Source organism: Schistocerca cancellata, chromosome 9 (assembly GCF_023864275.1).
Source record: "Schistocerca cancellata isolate TAMUIC-IGC-003103 chromosome 9, iqSchCanc2.1, whole genome shotgun sequence".
Classification (NCBI taxonomy): domain Eukaryota; kingdom Metazoa; phylum Arthropoda; class Insecta; order Orthoptera; family Acrididae; genus Schistocerca; species Schistocerca cancellata.
This window is the reverse complement of record NC_064634.1, coordinates 495,276,134-495,291,500: the sequence shown is the minus strand read 5'-3', so window position 1 is coordinate 495,291,500 and position 15,367 is coordinate 495,276,134. Positions and strand designations below refer to the sequence as shown.

The 15,367-nt window shown below is 38.9% G+C and overlaps 1 protein-coding gene across 1 annotated transcript in view; it reads right to left on the bottom strand.

Annotated features, from left to right (window-relative positions):
- The window catches only part of LOC126100203 (protein son of sevenless), a 185,727-nt gene extending 170,805 nt beyond the window's left edge, over positions 1–14,922 (bottom strand). Inside the window, exons 1-4 of the mRNA XM_049910763.1 lie at positions 14,554–14,922; positions 14,076–14,333; positions 13,738–13,821; positions 13,564–13,644 (exon numbers count right to left, since the gene is read on the bottom strand). Of these exons, the coding sequence (XP_049766720.1) occupies positions 13,564–13,644; positions 13,738–13,821; positions 14,076–14,333; positions 14,554–14,655 (525 nt within the window). The 5' untranslated portion in view covers positions 14,656–14,922. The remainder of the gene's footprint in view (positions 1–13,563; positions 13,645–13,737; positions 13,822–14,075; positions 14,334–14,553) is intronic.
- Between the last annotated feature and the right edge of the window lie 445 nt (positions 14,923–15,367).

The window sequence follows — 15,367 nt, the reverse complement described above, 5'->3', positions numbered from 1 at the left end:
ATCAGTACCGACAAAGATGGCAGGCAGATCTCTTCAGAGGAAGGAGCCATGTGTTAAAGGGCTAGGTCTGATGTGCAAGCCTGGTAATCGGAACCTCCTTCCTGCGGTGAGGATGACACGAAGTTTGCCATTTCTGTGTAGTCGATTTGAGAGATCACAGTTTGTTTTCTGTCACCTTCAACCATTTGGTCTCCCACAAATGCACCATGTGTCTGTCAGAAAATGAGACAACAGTGTCCAATGGGATGGGAAACTGACAGACAATACTATCCCAACATGCTTTCTTGGCTGCTTTGTCACTCTTCCCTGTTCTCCGATGTAGCCAGGTACCCAGCAAAAGATCTCCTCCTTGTCACAGTGCTGGAGCCACTGTAAGCAGTCAAGGATGAGCTGAATCAACTGGTCCACTGGATACATTTGGTGAAATGCTTGTAGCGCACTAAGCGAGTCAGAACAGACAAGACACCTTGTACTGTTCCATTGTCATATTGTGACCCACGATTTTTCTGATTATTATGCATTCCTTCTTCTACACTTCACCTAATTGCATTTATATAACATCTGTAGACTTCAAAAAAAGCATATGATTTGACTGACATGGAAACATTATTCAATCCCTTAAAAGAGTTTGGAGCTGACAACACGTCAACATCTGTCAAAATCACAAAAACTTATAAATACACATTGCAAAATTAATTTTGTTGGTGAATCCTTAAAGGCTTTTGAGATCAAAAGGTGCTGTAAACAACGGAGGTGGACTGTCTCCATCACTTTTCAATCATATAGTAGAAAAAGTGAAGCAGGTAATATAGGAAACCAATAGGAGGAGGAGGAGGAATTTAAAAAATTATAATTGGGGGAAAAGGCATTCTGAATCATGAAGACATTCTGGTCTAATGACAGTATTTTAGTTCCAGAGTTTTGCATTTATGGAAATAGATTTCTTGTCACACAGGTTTTTTGTTAATTGAAAAGACAATAACATTTTCCTTGCTCTTGCTAAGTTAGCACCTTCGTCCTAAGTATTTGGTTGTATTATTCCACCGAGATATTTTAATTTTGCAGCCTTTTTACAATCCATATATTGCAGTGCCTCTTTCACATCTGTCATATATTCTGTTTTTTCAAAGGCTATATATAAGGCCTGCTTTCACAGCTGTCTCTTTTACGAGATTTATCTGCCTTGTAGCATCCTCTATGGATTCAACTAAGATGGCAATATAATCTGCAAAAGGCAAATAATCAGTTCTTATATTATCTCTTTTTCTCCCAATTATGATATTTTAAATTCTGCTCCCACTGTCCTTTATCTTCATTCTCATTCGTCTGTAACTGATTATAAATATCAGATCAGTATATGAAAGCTCCTTTTGAAAATAAATCATTATTAAAGAACTACTAAAGACTTTTAAAGCTACATCTATGAACAGGTGTATCTGAGTTATTGGTTACAAATAAAAATAATATATGTTTCAATATTATGAAAAGGAATGTTGCTACTCACCATATAGAGGAGATGCTGAGTCGCAGATAGGCACAACAAAGACACTCTCACAACTAAGGCTTTCAGCCGTTAAGGCCTACGCCAACAATAGAGGACGACGACGCGCCCACACACACACACACACACACACACAAACTGAAGACTCGGGTAACTGAAAGCACACTGTGAGTAGCAACACCAGTGCATGATAGGAGCAGCGAATGGGTGGGGGTAAGGAGGAGGCTGGAGCAGGGAGGGGGAGGTATAGTATGAAGGGGGTGACTGACAGTGAAGTGCTACAGGTTAGATGGAGGGGAAGGGGTGGGGAGGGGGAGCTGGAGGTTGTAGTGAAAAAGGAGAGAAATAAAAACACTGCATGTAATGGTGGAACAATGGCTGTCTAGTGCTGGAATGGGAACAGGGAAGGGGTTGGATGGGTGAGGACAGTTACTAACGAAGGTTGAGGCCAGGAGGGTTACGGGAACATAGGACGTATTGCAGGGAAAGTTCCCACCTGCGCAATTCAGAAAACTGGTGTTGGTGGGAAGGATCCATGTGGCACAGGCTGTGAAGCAGTCATTGAAATGAAGGATATCATGTTTAGCAGTGTGTTCAGCAACAGGGTGGTCCACTTGTTTCTTGGCCACAGTTTTTCGGTAGCCATTCAGGAGGACAAACAGCTTATTGGTTATCATGCCCACATAGAATACAGTACAGTGGTTGCAGCTTAGCTTGTAGATCACATGACTGGTTGGTTTCACATGTAGCCCTGCCTTTGATGGGATAGGTGATGATAGTGACTGGACTGGAGTAGGTGGTGGTGGGAGGATGTATGGGACTGGTCTTTCATCTGGATCTATTACAGGGGTATGAGCCATGAGGTAAGGGATTGGGTTGTGTAAGGACGAACGAGTATATTGTGTAGGTTCAGTGGATGGTGGAATACCACTGTGGGAGGGGTGAGTCAGATAGTGAGCACGACATTTCTCATTTCAAGGCACAAGGAGAGGTAATCATAACCCTGGCAAAGAATGTAATTCAGTTGCTCCATCCTGTGGGGTACTGAGTTACGTGGGGAATGCTTCTCTCTGGCCAGTCGGTGGGACACTGGGAGGTGGTGGGAAACTGGAATTATCCTCTCAACCTTGTATGAAAACAAATCTCCCATCCCTTATCTTTCCTGTCTCCCTCCAACTCCCAAAGTCCCACTGTCCAGCCACAGAGGAGCATTCCTCTCATAATTCAGTACCACCCAGGACTGGAGAAACTGAATTACAGTCTCCGCCAGGGTTTCGATTACCTCTCGTTGTGCCCTGAAATGAGACATATCCTGCCCACCATCACACCCAGTCTTTTTAGTTCTCTCCTTTTCCACTACAGCCTCCCCCCCCCCCCCTCCCCACCGCTCCCATGCCCCTCCGTCTAACCTGCAGCACTTCACTGTCCGCTAACCCCACCATACTCTCTCCCCCCGCTCCCCGCCCTGGCCTCCCCCTTACCCCCATCCAGTCACCAGTCCTATCAAGCACTGGTGCTACTGCTCACAGTGTGCTTTCAGTTACCCGAGTCTGGTTGCGTTCTGCATGTGCCTGTGCGTCTGTGTGTGCGTGTTGTCTATTGTTGATGTAGGCCTTAATGGCTGAAAGCTTTAGTTGTGAGAGTCTTTGCTGTGACTATCTGTGACTCAGCATCTCCGCTATATGGTGAGTAGCAACCTTCCCTTTCAAAATATTGTTACATTCCATCCTGGATTTTCCATTGTTTGAAATCTATGTTTCAGTGTTTTTGAAACTGAACTCCTAAGAAGGCGAAATAGGGTATGAGGATTTTTACGTATATATTTTACTATGAAAGCATTTTTAAAGCTACATCCATGAACATTTACATTTGGATTCTCAGTTCAAAATAAAATAATAAGTGTTTCACTGTTTTTGGAAATTCAGCCCTTACGGAGGTGAAACAGGTGACAGAAGTTTTTATGGAAAGACTTCATTGTACAAGCATTTTTGAAGCTAAATCTATTAACCTACTTATTTGGCTTCTGTTAGAAATAAAACATTTGCATGTCACCATTTTTGGAAATTCAACACCTAAGGGGGTGAAATACAGAGTGACATGTTTTACGAAAATATTTCCCTGCAAAACCATTTCTAAAGCTAAATATTTGAAAATTGGTGTTTGGCTCCTCAGACGGAGATTAAAAAATACTTGTTTCACTGTCTTTGGAAAAGTCAACCCCTAACGGCATGAACTGAAGTTTAGAGACATTGTTTACGAAGGGTTTGTCCAAAATTCCACTCCTAAGTGGGTGAAATAGGGGATGAAAGATTTTTGAAATTATGTCACTATTAAAGGAATTTTGAAGCTAGAACTATGAAAACTGGTATCTGATTTCAGAAAATAAAAAATATTTGTTTCAGTGTTTTTGGAAATTCAACCATTAATGGGGTAAAATAGTGGCTGAAAGCGTTTGTTTTTTTTTTCTTTCCACAAATAATTACTAAAGAACTACTAATGGATTTTTAAGGCTACACCTCTATGACAATTGGTATCTGACTTCTTGGTCAGAAATAAAAACAATGCATGTTTCAGTGTTTCTGGAAATTCAACCCATAATGGAGTGCAATAGGGGATCAAAATTTTTCAAAATATGTTTGATTACATTAAAAAAAAAATTTACAGGTAAATTTATGAAAACTGTTATTTCATTTTTCAGTTAGATAAAGGAATATTTGTTATGGGATGAAAGTAGACATGGAAATATCTCCACAAGAACGCAAAAGGCATGATCAACAAAATATTTGGACTCCAGTACCAGAATTGCTTTTTGATCAGAAGCACATTCAGAAAAGATCATGCTTATATGGTCTCAATTAGCGTGAAAAGCCTGGAAGGTGTTACAATTTGTGAACAACATAAAAATTTGATTAAATAAAACAAATTCAAAAATCTTGGCAGGCCATACAGTCTATGCTAGTTAAAAATAAAAAGAATCAAGTAACACACAAAAGAACAAACTGTAACAGCAACACATTTGTATGAATTGACAGATTCCAACTGTGACTCACTGATGCTGTAGTCATATGATGCTACTGTTTTTACTGTTTTTTTAGTCCACTTGTGAGCATTTAAAGAAAGTTGCCAAACTTTGCACTACATGGAAATCTTATCAAAATCGGACCTCATATTTGTGCACTTCCCCCCCCCCCCCAACCCACCCCTTTGTTCTTTGGTAGTAACTGTTCTGGTCACTGATACCGGCTTCAATATGGGCATTCTCAAAGGGAAAAGATCTGTTTCCATTAGATCCAATGTATTCCCATCATTATTGGCCTTATTAACTATCTTTTCTACAAAGTTTTTCTGAGAATTCCTAAATGTTCCACAGGATGTTTCATCATACTACCTCCACTGATCGTTCAATGATTACAGTCTCCTTCAATGATGACATCGTTACACCTGGGAGCGAAACTGGTGGTCAGCAGAAAGATCCAACTGTGTAAAATAAGGGAAAGGCAACCACTCACCTACAGCGGATCGACGTATTGAGAGCAGAAACACATAACAGAAAACAGTGTTCATACTAGTTCTTTTTCTAGTAATTGTACACACATTCACACACTGTGTTAATGTGTGTACCATTGCTACAAAAAGACTAGTCTGCTAAAGTTACTGTGAATGCTATTTTCTGTTACGTGTTTCTGTGCTCCACACATCCACTATAGGTAAGTGGTTGCCTTTCCCTTATTTTAGGTACACTCCATTCATTAACTTCCATTTCTGTTATGAAGGATCCAATTATATAGAAAGATACAATTATAAGTTTGTGCTCATCCTTTGTGCTGGGTCTTGCCCAAACGGTCTCTCATGCAGCTTCAATTTGTACCTCTGCGGATCCGAGTTTCTTGTCAATCGCAACAAATACTCCATTTCCCATTAGCCTATCCTTTCACTGTGCACCTGAAACTTTCCCAAAAATCTCACTGCTATCAATTTGAGGTTTTAACCAGCTTCCTGTGCCTAGTATGATGTATATACATCTGTAGGAGATGATTAGCCCAGCAGTTGAAATACTTGCACAAACATGGAATCATTACTGGGTTAGAAATGGGAAAATTTACCAACTGTGCCAAGAAAATCTCAGAAATCACAACACAGTGCCATGGAAACAACAACAACAATATAATGTCAAAATGATTTATGCAAATTACTTCACGGGCAAGACACTGGCAGGGGGTCAATTTCCTCTTAAGTTTTGTGTCTCCTCAGGATGCTGAAACTGGTTACGAAATTATTTGTCTGACTGAAGCGGACATACGATAATTTCAATTCATTTTATTTCGAGGAGTTTGTCATTACAGTCCAAACTTTTTTTTAACCCATGACAGTCATCAATTTTCTCTTTTGGAGAAATTCTGTCCTTGAGAACTGCAAACACGTCCAAATAGAAACTTCAATGCTTCAGATCACATGATAGTGATGGCTGTGCTATGAAGATCAACATATTACTGCAGTGCATTTACCAATCAAAGATTTTGCCCTCAAAACTGAACTGAAACTGTTGCTACACATTCTTCCATCAAATGCCAGCACATGCATGTTTTTATTTAACAAACTTTTCTAATTTGTCAGCATAGTAATGTCACAAAAACAAAGGGGAGATGTCATTTAAATTTGGGAAACAATAAGAAAAGTTTTCCTTTTATTATTTACTTTGACAGAGGATCATATACAGCAATACCCCTCCAACATACATATGTTTAATGATGTGGCTCATAGCAGCACAGACGAAGTCTTCTATGTAAATGTCACTTAAGAACAAAATATACTTATATGGTTGCCTGTAAAAGGCAAAAACCAATGAGTCAGCTTTTCAGTTTCAGTCCACGGCAGTTTGTACCTGTCAGGAGGATAAGTGAAAATTCAAGTGATGAGTGGTAATTTCAGTTCAGACTCTTAAGGTTCTTCATAGGCCATTGTGGTTCCAACTTTCAGTAAATTTGTTTACCCCTTAATGCCGGATGTCACAAATTCGCATCATAACAACAAGGCTAGTATGTGAAAGGGTAATCGTTTTCGAGTACCAGTGCCAGTAGGTGCAGATTCTAAATGCAGCTACTAATGCTTCTGACACGTGCTGTCATCTGAGTGTTTCATGTGCTTCTAGAGTGACATAACATTTAATATTTTTCTTCCATGAAGAAATTGGTTCAGGTATAAAGGGGTTAAATATTTGTCTATGTGGACTAAGGTCAAGGAAGATGCAGGATTAACAACTATGATGCCTGAAGGGAAACTAAGAAAATTTGATGCACTGTAACGAATGTCTAGGTAGTGACATTAGTTTGATGAAGAGCTTCGCCTCTCGAATGCATCAAAATGGTATATGGAGCATCTTTGGGAATGAAACAATATCATAACATACATTAAACACTGGACAAAAGGTTTGGCAAGCTTCAGAATTTTTGTTAATAACTGCATCACTTTCCATGTAACCCTGTGATCCAAAGCATTAAAAGACTGAGTTTTATTTCTCTCACTTTTTTATATATTGCTTGTGTCATCCTGTCAAATATTAACAAAAGCCTGCCTGCTAGCCTGCCTGCTTCCTTCCCTCTCTCCAACCTGCTTGTTCCTGGGAGTTACAGCCAGTTGTGCCAGTTAAAAATTTGAAAGTCCCAATTTCTGGATGTAATCCCACTCTTCACTAGCCCCTTCTACAGTTTCAAACACTGCGAGCAATCTCCTGCACTTACCCAGATATCTGTGCCTATATACATTGTCCAGCAATCTCCACTCCCCCTTTAACTTACTACAGCTCTCTGCACCTCATGTTTCCTTGGGTGGTGATACTCACAAAGCCAACTACAAACTGCAACACCAGGCCAGAACTCACCTCAAAAAGCTGTCTTACCATCTTTACCATTTCAACTGTGGTGTTTCCATCCCTGCCCCATTCCAGCTCCATAAATAGTCACATCAACCACCACCACTCTCTTACGTTCTCTCTGGGGAAACGTGCCTACCGGTTCTGCTACAACTTTTCACTCACTGTTAGACATTTGTCACCACAGCAGGAGCAATGTATTTGTTGTTTTCGTGTGTGATGCAACTCATCTAAATGTATGTTTTTCATCATTTTTTCTCCATTCATTTTTTATCTCCTCAGCTAAACATAGGAGTACTGTTAATGTGACTGCTTCACCAAACATAAGAGATTTTTTAAAGACAAAGATGGGAACTATGATCTGGAGAGGGCATCTAAAGAAAATGTTTTCATACCACACTGCACGCTGCTAGTTACAAAGGTATGAGCCAAAAATTTCAACTGTTAGAACCAAGACTTAGGCAGTTGTTGTAAATGTTAAATGGTTCAAATGGCTCTGAGCACTATGGGTCTTAACATCTGAGGTCATTGTCTCCTAGAACTACTTAAACCTAACTAACCTAAGGACATCACACACATTCATGCCTGATGCAGGATTCGAACCTGTGACCATAGCAGTCACGCGGTTCCAGACTGAAGCGCCTAGAACCAGTCAGCCACACCTGTTTAATATTACTTCACCATTTATATTTGATAATGTATTGCATGCTATGAAAAGTATGTAACAGTAACAATGGTTGCCTCTGAACAAATAAATTTGGCTTGAATGCCAAGGCTGTATGGAAGGGAAAATTTCATGTGGAAAGGACGGCAACTGTGCAAATGTAAGTACTGTTGCTTGTTCGTAGGTTTAATGTGAACAGAAGCATGTAGCTGACTCTCAGGGAAGATGACATCTACATCAAGGAAAGTGACATGGAATTCAGAATAGGATCATAAGAAATTTAAATGGGAAACCGTATTTAGAGATTCCAAGAATTTTAACACATCAGCCTTACTACGAGTCCATATGGGAAAGATATCACTGTGTCTAAACCAAACCTGGGTTTATGGATCCTAGAAAACCCTCCTCTGAGCGACACATGAAGAGGGAGCCATCCTGCTTCCCAAGGCCATATTCCTGATCTGTTTGTATGTGTGACCCTCAAAGATTAGGAGTTGTTCATAAGTATAAAGTTTAATATGAGCAGGAAGGATATCATAGGTTCAGAAGCAGGTCAATGCTGGTTGAGGTACAGGGGGGATTTTTATATAGAAGGAGGTGGCACCACTGGTGACAAAGCATATGGTGAGAGTGAAATGGGGACAGATTTCAGATGAACTAGGAAATGGGTGGTGTCTTAAATATAGGAGGGGAGTATTTGCACACATTGAGCAGCTAAGGCAGATATAAGTTCATCTGTTGGGTGCCTTGAAGCCAGCAACTATGGGAAAGCCAGGGTGATTGGATTTGTGGTTCCTAAGAAGAAGGTCAAAGGTGGGAATACGTGTTTTGGATGGGTTAAGAAGTTCTGTTGATCGAGGTGTTGGTCCCTGAGAGGGGCCCCGATGCATTTAGGGAGGACTGTATGTCGATTCATATCACTGGGACTGGATCTTGATTGCAGATGCTGTATGCAGGCGTGTCAGACAACTGACATAGATCCTGGCCTACATAGTCTTGCTGACCAAGTACCAAGGTGGTACATTGCTTGAATGCAGGGAGGATGACGGAGTCACCGGTATTTAGGTAATGGAGAGCTTGGAATTCTGTAGACAGCGGGTTAGAATCATGTTGTAGGAACCTGAGAAAGGGTGGTAAAGCAATGCTGGATGTTAGATTTTTTAAAGGGGTGACTGATGTAGTGGTGGTGGATCAAATTGGAATTGTTGTCAGAATTTTTGAAGGCATGGTTCAATGCCAGGTTCAGTGTTGGGAAGGTTTTAAGATTGGGTTGCAAAGTGATACTTCCAATTGACATTGTGTGTGAAGGAAAGTAGGTCATTAACGAAAGTAGCATGGTGAAATGCTGTCTCAGAGCTGAAAGTGAGGCCCTTGGATAATACAGATAATTCAATAGGGCACTGGTCCCTATGTGAGAGGTTGAGAACACTGTAATGTTGTGGCTGGTTCTTGTGATCGTGAGTTGCCACTGCTCTGGAAGACAGTGGTGAAGGCTGTGGGATTTTAAGAGGGTTGGCCAATTTCATTTTGTAGGAGAGGAGTGGTGGCTGATTCGACCGTTTCGGGAACTGGAGTGGGACAGAGATAGAAACACCACAGTTGAAGCGATAAAAAGGATAAGACAGCTTTTTGAGGTGAATTGTTGCCTGGCTTTGCAGTTAGTAGTTGGCTTTGTAAAATATGCGAAGTTTTGAACATATAGGTCTAAATTTTTTTTAAAAAAATGCTTCCCCTTCATAAAATTCTCTAACTGTGGACAGCTTTAAAAATGTCCAGGCTAATCCCAGACGTATGGTAAGCGAAATCAAGGTGAGATCAATACAACAATCATGACCTCTGTGCCTGTTCCACCCCCAGAGCCATCCAGATTCCCCTCCTGACAGCAGTTTCTACAAACTCCACTGATAGGCACTTGTGTTACAACAAGCAGTTGGTCCTCACCACCCGCCTGGCCTTAATTTACATTAATTTCTGTGGTCTCAGCATTTGTTTTCAGTAATTATTCCTTTTCTTCATTCCCCTTTTATTTTCTGACCCTCCCCAACACCATCACTACCTGGGTATCATGTGTAACACACTTAGCTTTCAGCTCTTATTGACTTTTGCATGGCGTTCTTTCAGTAATCTCTGTCTTGCTTGTTACCCACTTTCAACATCTCAGGTTTTGAAATCTCATCCAACACAATCCCAGCAGTCTTCCCTTCTCACCCCGTCTGGTAAGTCTCCCCTTACCCAGGATTTAGGGTTACTTTTCCGAACTCTCCCCATTTCCTAAACCTCACCAATCCTTTTGCTTCACCCCTCTTCCTTCCCCTTCAGCCATTCTGCCAGATGTGGGAGCTACTGGCTCCAAAAGCTAGCGCATTTTAATATTATTTGTGTACATTTTGTCCTGCAGATACCTAGCGAGTAGATATTTTTATTGATCCAATTATATTTTCAAACATTGATTATTTTCACTGACATACTTGTCAATCTAGACACACAAACAAATCCAATTAGCTGACATTAATCCATGTCAATTTTAGTTCCAAACTAGAAAATTAGTAATGGTGAAGAGTGCACAGTGTTTAAATATGCAATTGCAAATTACACATAAACAAAATGTACCATTAACTACCATATTCATTAACATAATGTAAAATGAAGACTTGTTTCAATATCTAATACACTATAAGGCAACAGGTGTTTCAGGTTTTTTCTCCTCCTCAACACAGAATTTAGTCCCAAATTCCCACACCGAACTTAAAACTTCACGTTATTCGTACAAGTAAAATATATTTCAAAAAAGGTCTGAATTAATTAAAAACATTGTTGGGTCTCTCTATAACGGCAACCCCTCAAAGACAATGTCACCAGCGCGTAACACAGTACAATACATAACACAACATGGGTTCAAATGCACAACAGGGTTAGTGTCAGCCGGACACTTTCCCTCTACATAATATATGTGAGCCATGCATCCATTTCACCTAGCCAACGACAAAGAAAAGTGATAATATATTTCAACATTCCTCGCCGATTATCTGTGGTTACACCCTATAGTGAAGATATGCCATATGATGCAGCTGCCACAGAGTTTTGGTATTTCTCTTTACTGTTTTGATCGAAGGTGACCATTTAATTGTGGGTACGTGAATGTCACGTCATGATAAGCAACTCACATGCACTTACAGGCAGTGATCAAGAGGTTCATACATTGCACATTACTTTGTATCATTAAGTCTGGCTGTAAATCACATGCTCCAATTGCAATATTTATTACTATGACATGTTCCATATCTTTGGAATATGATCATTGTTTTGTAAATATTGCACACAAAGTAATAATATTAGTATCAGGGGAACATATAAAAATTTAAAATCATTGGTGCAAAATATGGTGTCTGCCTGATGCTTACTGCCAGCTGTTGCTGAAATCCCTCATAATCTGCTCATGGTACGTGCTGCTGACATTGCTTCACAAGATACATATTGGAAAGGCACTGCCAGTGTTCTAGATTTCTCATTTATTCACACACAACTGCTAAAGACATGCACTAAAGCACAATTAATAAAAGACCTATTATCTGCACACATTATGCTTACTGCTGTCACAAAGGATCTGATGTACCCAATTTGGAAAATGGGATAACACTGGCACTTAGGCAGTGGGGAGACATATTCACTAAACATAAAAGTTTCTTAACTGGTTCCTCTATGTGGCATGAATTGGGACAGATTGGCACCAGCGAATAATGTGAAACTGAAGAGCACACATATTATTCAAAGGAGTAAAGGGAAACCAATATGAATATACATTACTTTCGGTAACTCACAAGAACAGTAAACTTGAAAGATGTTAAACACTGTGTCTATTCCAACCACAATTAGATGTTCACTGTGAAAATCCGTCATACACATTAGATGAAACCAACATATTTTTTTCCTCTTAATTACTGAACAAAATATTTAAAGCAATTATTTCTTGAAAAATAAGTTAACTACAAAGTTTGTAGTATTTGCTTACAAGAGTCCCAAATCACAGTGGCACTGGTATCAGTATTTAATTATAAATATGGCAATTTTACATTTCAATCAAATTGGTGAGAAAGCAATCATTACTGTATTTCCGTCACTTAAACTTAATTATAAATATTCACTAAATGTAAACATGTGACAAGCTTTCAGAAAATAACTACCACTGTCTATACTTTTCATCTACAACTCAGTTAACAGTAAAAAACTAATGTTAGAGCAATCTTCATGAAGGACACACAGTAAGCTAACATTTTCTACCAACTGAGAAGCATAAATCTTTCAAATTAAAAAAAAGAATCAGCTCTATCTACATTATATTAAAGGTCTTTTAAAGACACTGGTAGAATCATGTAAGTCAACATCACTATCTTGGGCCTATATCCCAAAACATCTATCCTAAGTCTTAGTGTCTCTATTCTTTTTTGTCTACATAGGTTTAATTGTACCCATTTGCAAGCTCACTGGGTACTGTCATTAGTTTAGTCATACGACTAAATTAGGCTGAAAGGCTAGAGAGTCATCTGAACAAATTCAAGACACTAAATCAGAATCGAGGCAATTTTCTTATAAATCCAGCTCTTTATATACACTTCCACAGAATATTCAAGAAATGTTTATAAACTTGGCTCCAACATTTTTTTTAGCCTGACTGAAATGACTAACAGAATATCTCAGTGAGCATTGATTTGAATTATAGAAGTCTGCACTGGCTTAGAAGAAGCAGTTTCTCATTAATTAGTACACTAGTGACATCAATATACAATATATACCTATATAATAAAGAAATTTTAGGTTGGCTCCAGATACCCAATTGAGATGCACACTTCTTTCCCAGATTAAATTGGACTCTTCACAGTATTTGCATTCTGGAGGAGTCATATACAAAATGATGTAACAAGAACAACATTGTGTCAGCACTAACAACCTGCAGTGTGGTTAACTGTAACTCATATTTCAGGAACATTTCATAATTAGCAGTACCTTTCATGTAACCAACAATACAGACTTTTTGACTGCATTTAATGACAGCTTTCAATATTGTCTTATGTGTTGAGATCTTTATGACAGAATTACAAGTGACTAAAAAAAAAAAAAAACTATTAGCCATGGTGGTTCCCGTCAGATACAAATTTCGAATCTATCAAACCACAGGTAGAGTTTTTCTTCAGTGCACCACTATTATGTAATGTTAACTTACATGGTCAAGAAGAAAGTGATGGGCAGGTTTGGCTGTCTCAAATATTTAAATCACAAAGTTACATTCTATGACCAGTAATTAAATTTATTTGATTACTCGAACTAAAAATTATTGGCATGTACAGATCAAAATATTCATTAAGAGAATAAAAAGGGATACCTATCATCTTGTTGTTAATGTTAATATCTCAAAAACAGTGCACAACATAGCTACAAATAGACTGAGCTCCAATCTCTCCACAGAGACACACAACACATTTTAACTGCACAAAACTAAAGTATTGGGCGAATTTGCTATTGCTGAATCCATACCTTGTCAGCACACATTGCAACTCTAATATCCTGGCATGAAATTTCAACATGATGAATATTTTTGACATAATTTCCAGCCAACTGAAAAAGAAAAAAAAAATCTGTAAGAGGAGATACCTTACAATATACTATCCAGTTTCTATCTACTTCTAAATCATGAAGTTGCCAACCAACCTTTAAAATATCAGCTGAGATGTATTCAAGAACTGCTGCGAGATACAGAGAGACCTGAGAATCAATTTTGTACTGTAGAACTTCCTGTGTGACAAAAATAAAGATAAATTAATAAAGTAAATTTCATTACATCTCCCTCTCTCTCTCTCTCTCTCTCTCTCTCTCTCTCTCTGTGTGTGTATGTTTTTTGTTATCATTATTATTATTATTATTATTCCAACATATACGTCAACTATGATATTGAAGCAGGAAATTAATCTGTCATGACACAGGAATGTATGATGGAAACACCCAACAATTCGCCTGGGAATGTTCATAAACATAAACAACCTTCCTACCTTCTGAAGCATGTGATGTATCTTGTCAACGGGCAACACACATTTTTTCTTCCCACGCTCCAACGCTTCTTTCGCGTCGGCCAGTGCCCATTTGTCAATGGGTGTTGGGAAGGTGCGCCGTACCCTATCCTCCACATCCTGCACTGTATGGGGGGAGGGGCGTGCGCACAACATTCCCAACAATCGCAAGATGAGACTTTCGACGTAGTCGAGGGCGTCGTCACGCGCCGTAAGTGAATGATGCACCTGCTCCAGCACCTAAGGTATGGGCATAAAACTTTTTCGCTTAAGGAATCAAAACATTACATGGATGTCACCTGATTACACAAGAGTCGTAGATTAAAACACTGGTCTAGGGATACACACACGGTAAGTACGTGACAATTTACCGAAAAAATATAATCCCACTATTTTTTCGGAAACAAAATATATTTCCCTTACACACAACACCAAATGTAGTCTCTTAATTAAGTAATACCTTGCGCAGTGAATTGACAAAAACTCCTTTCCATTTTGCGGCATTTTCTTCTTTCTCGAAATCATAGCTGTGCGTCTCTGATGTTGAGGGCGCCGAAAACATTTCAGGTAACAACTAATCACATTCGTTCAGATGGAATAAAACTGGCTTCTATCCGCCATGTTTACTGATGACGAAAATGAAACAGATGAGATTGACATTGAAATAACACCGTCCTTGAATTTCATTAGGGATATTTTCTTGCACGTCATTTAGATGTGAATCACGTTACACAAGCACTGCATGGAATATTTCTTGCTTTATTTAAGTGCCACAAATCCCCTGAGAGATCCATATTTCATTACATTTTCCATCAGACGTCTACCACAATACCAGCGCATGCCATATGCAATTTGCTACGTATCGATTCATTACGCGTATCGAGAGGTCGAAAACTTGAGTTTTATTTATTTATTTATTTTTCAAGAAATTATTTGTCAATTTAACAGTTTACGGACCATAAATAGACACAGGAATGAAAACATAATAATTTCTTTCAAAAATTTAACTTTATTGTTCCAAAGAGCGATAATATGATATGATACCAATAAAATTCTTTATTACTTTATTACTACAGAGCTACTACTAGATCTACTAGATCTGTGTCGTTTACCAGTCATGACTGGACAGACTGCGTCAAGATTAATTACATATATACACTTAAAAAATATTCACAATATTAAGACATTTATACTTGATAGAAACAATATTTGTTTGTCTATTCGCTTTGGTCGCTATTAAAGAATTCACCAATGGAGTACAATGAGCGTTCTTT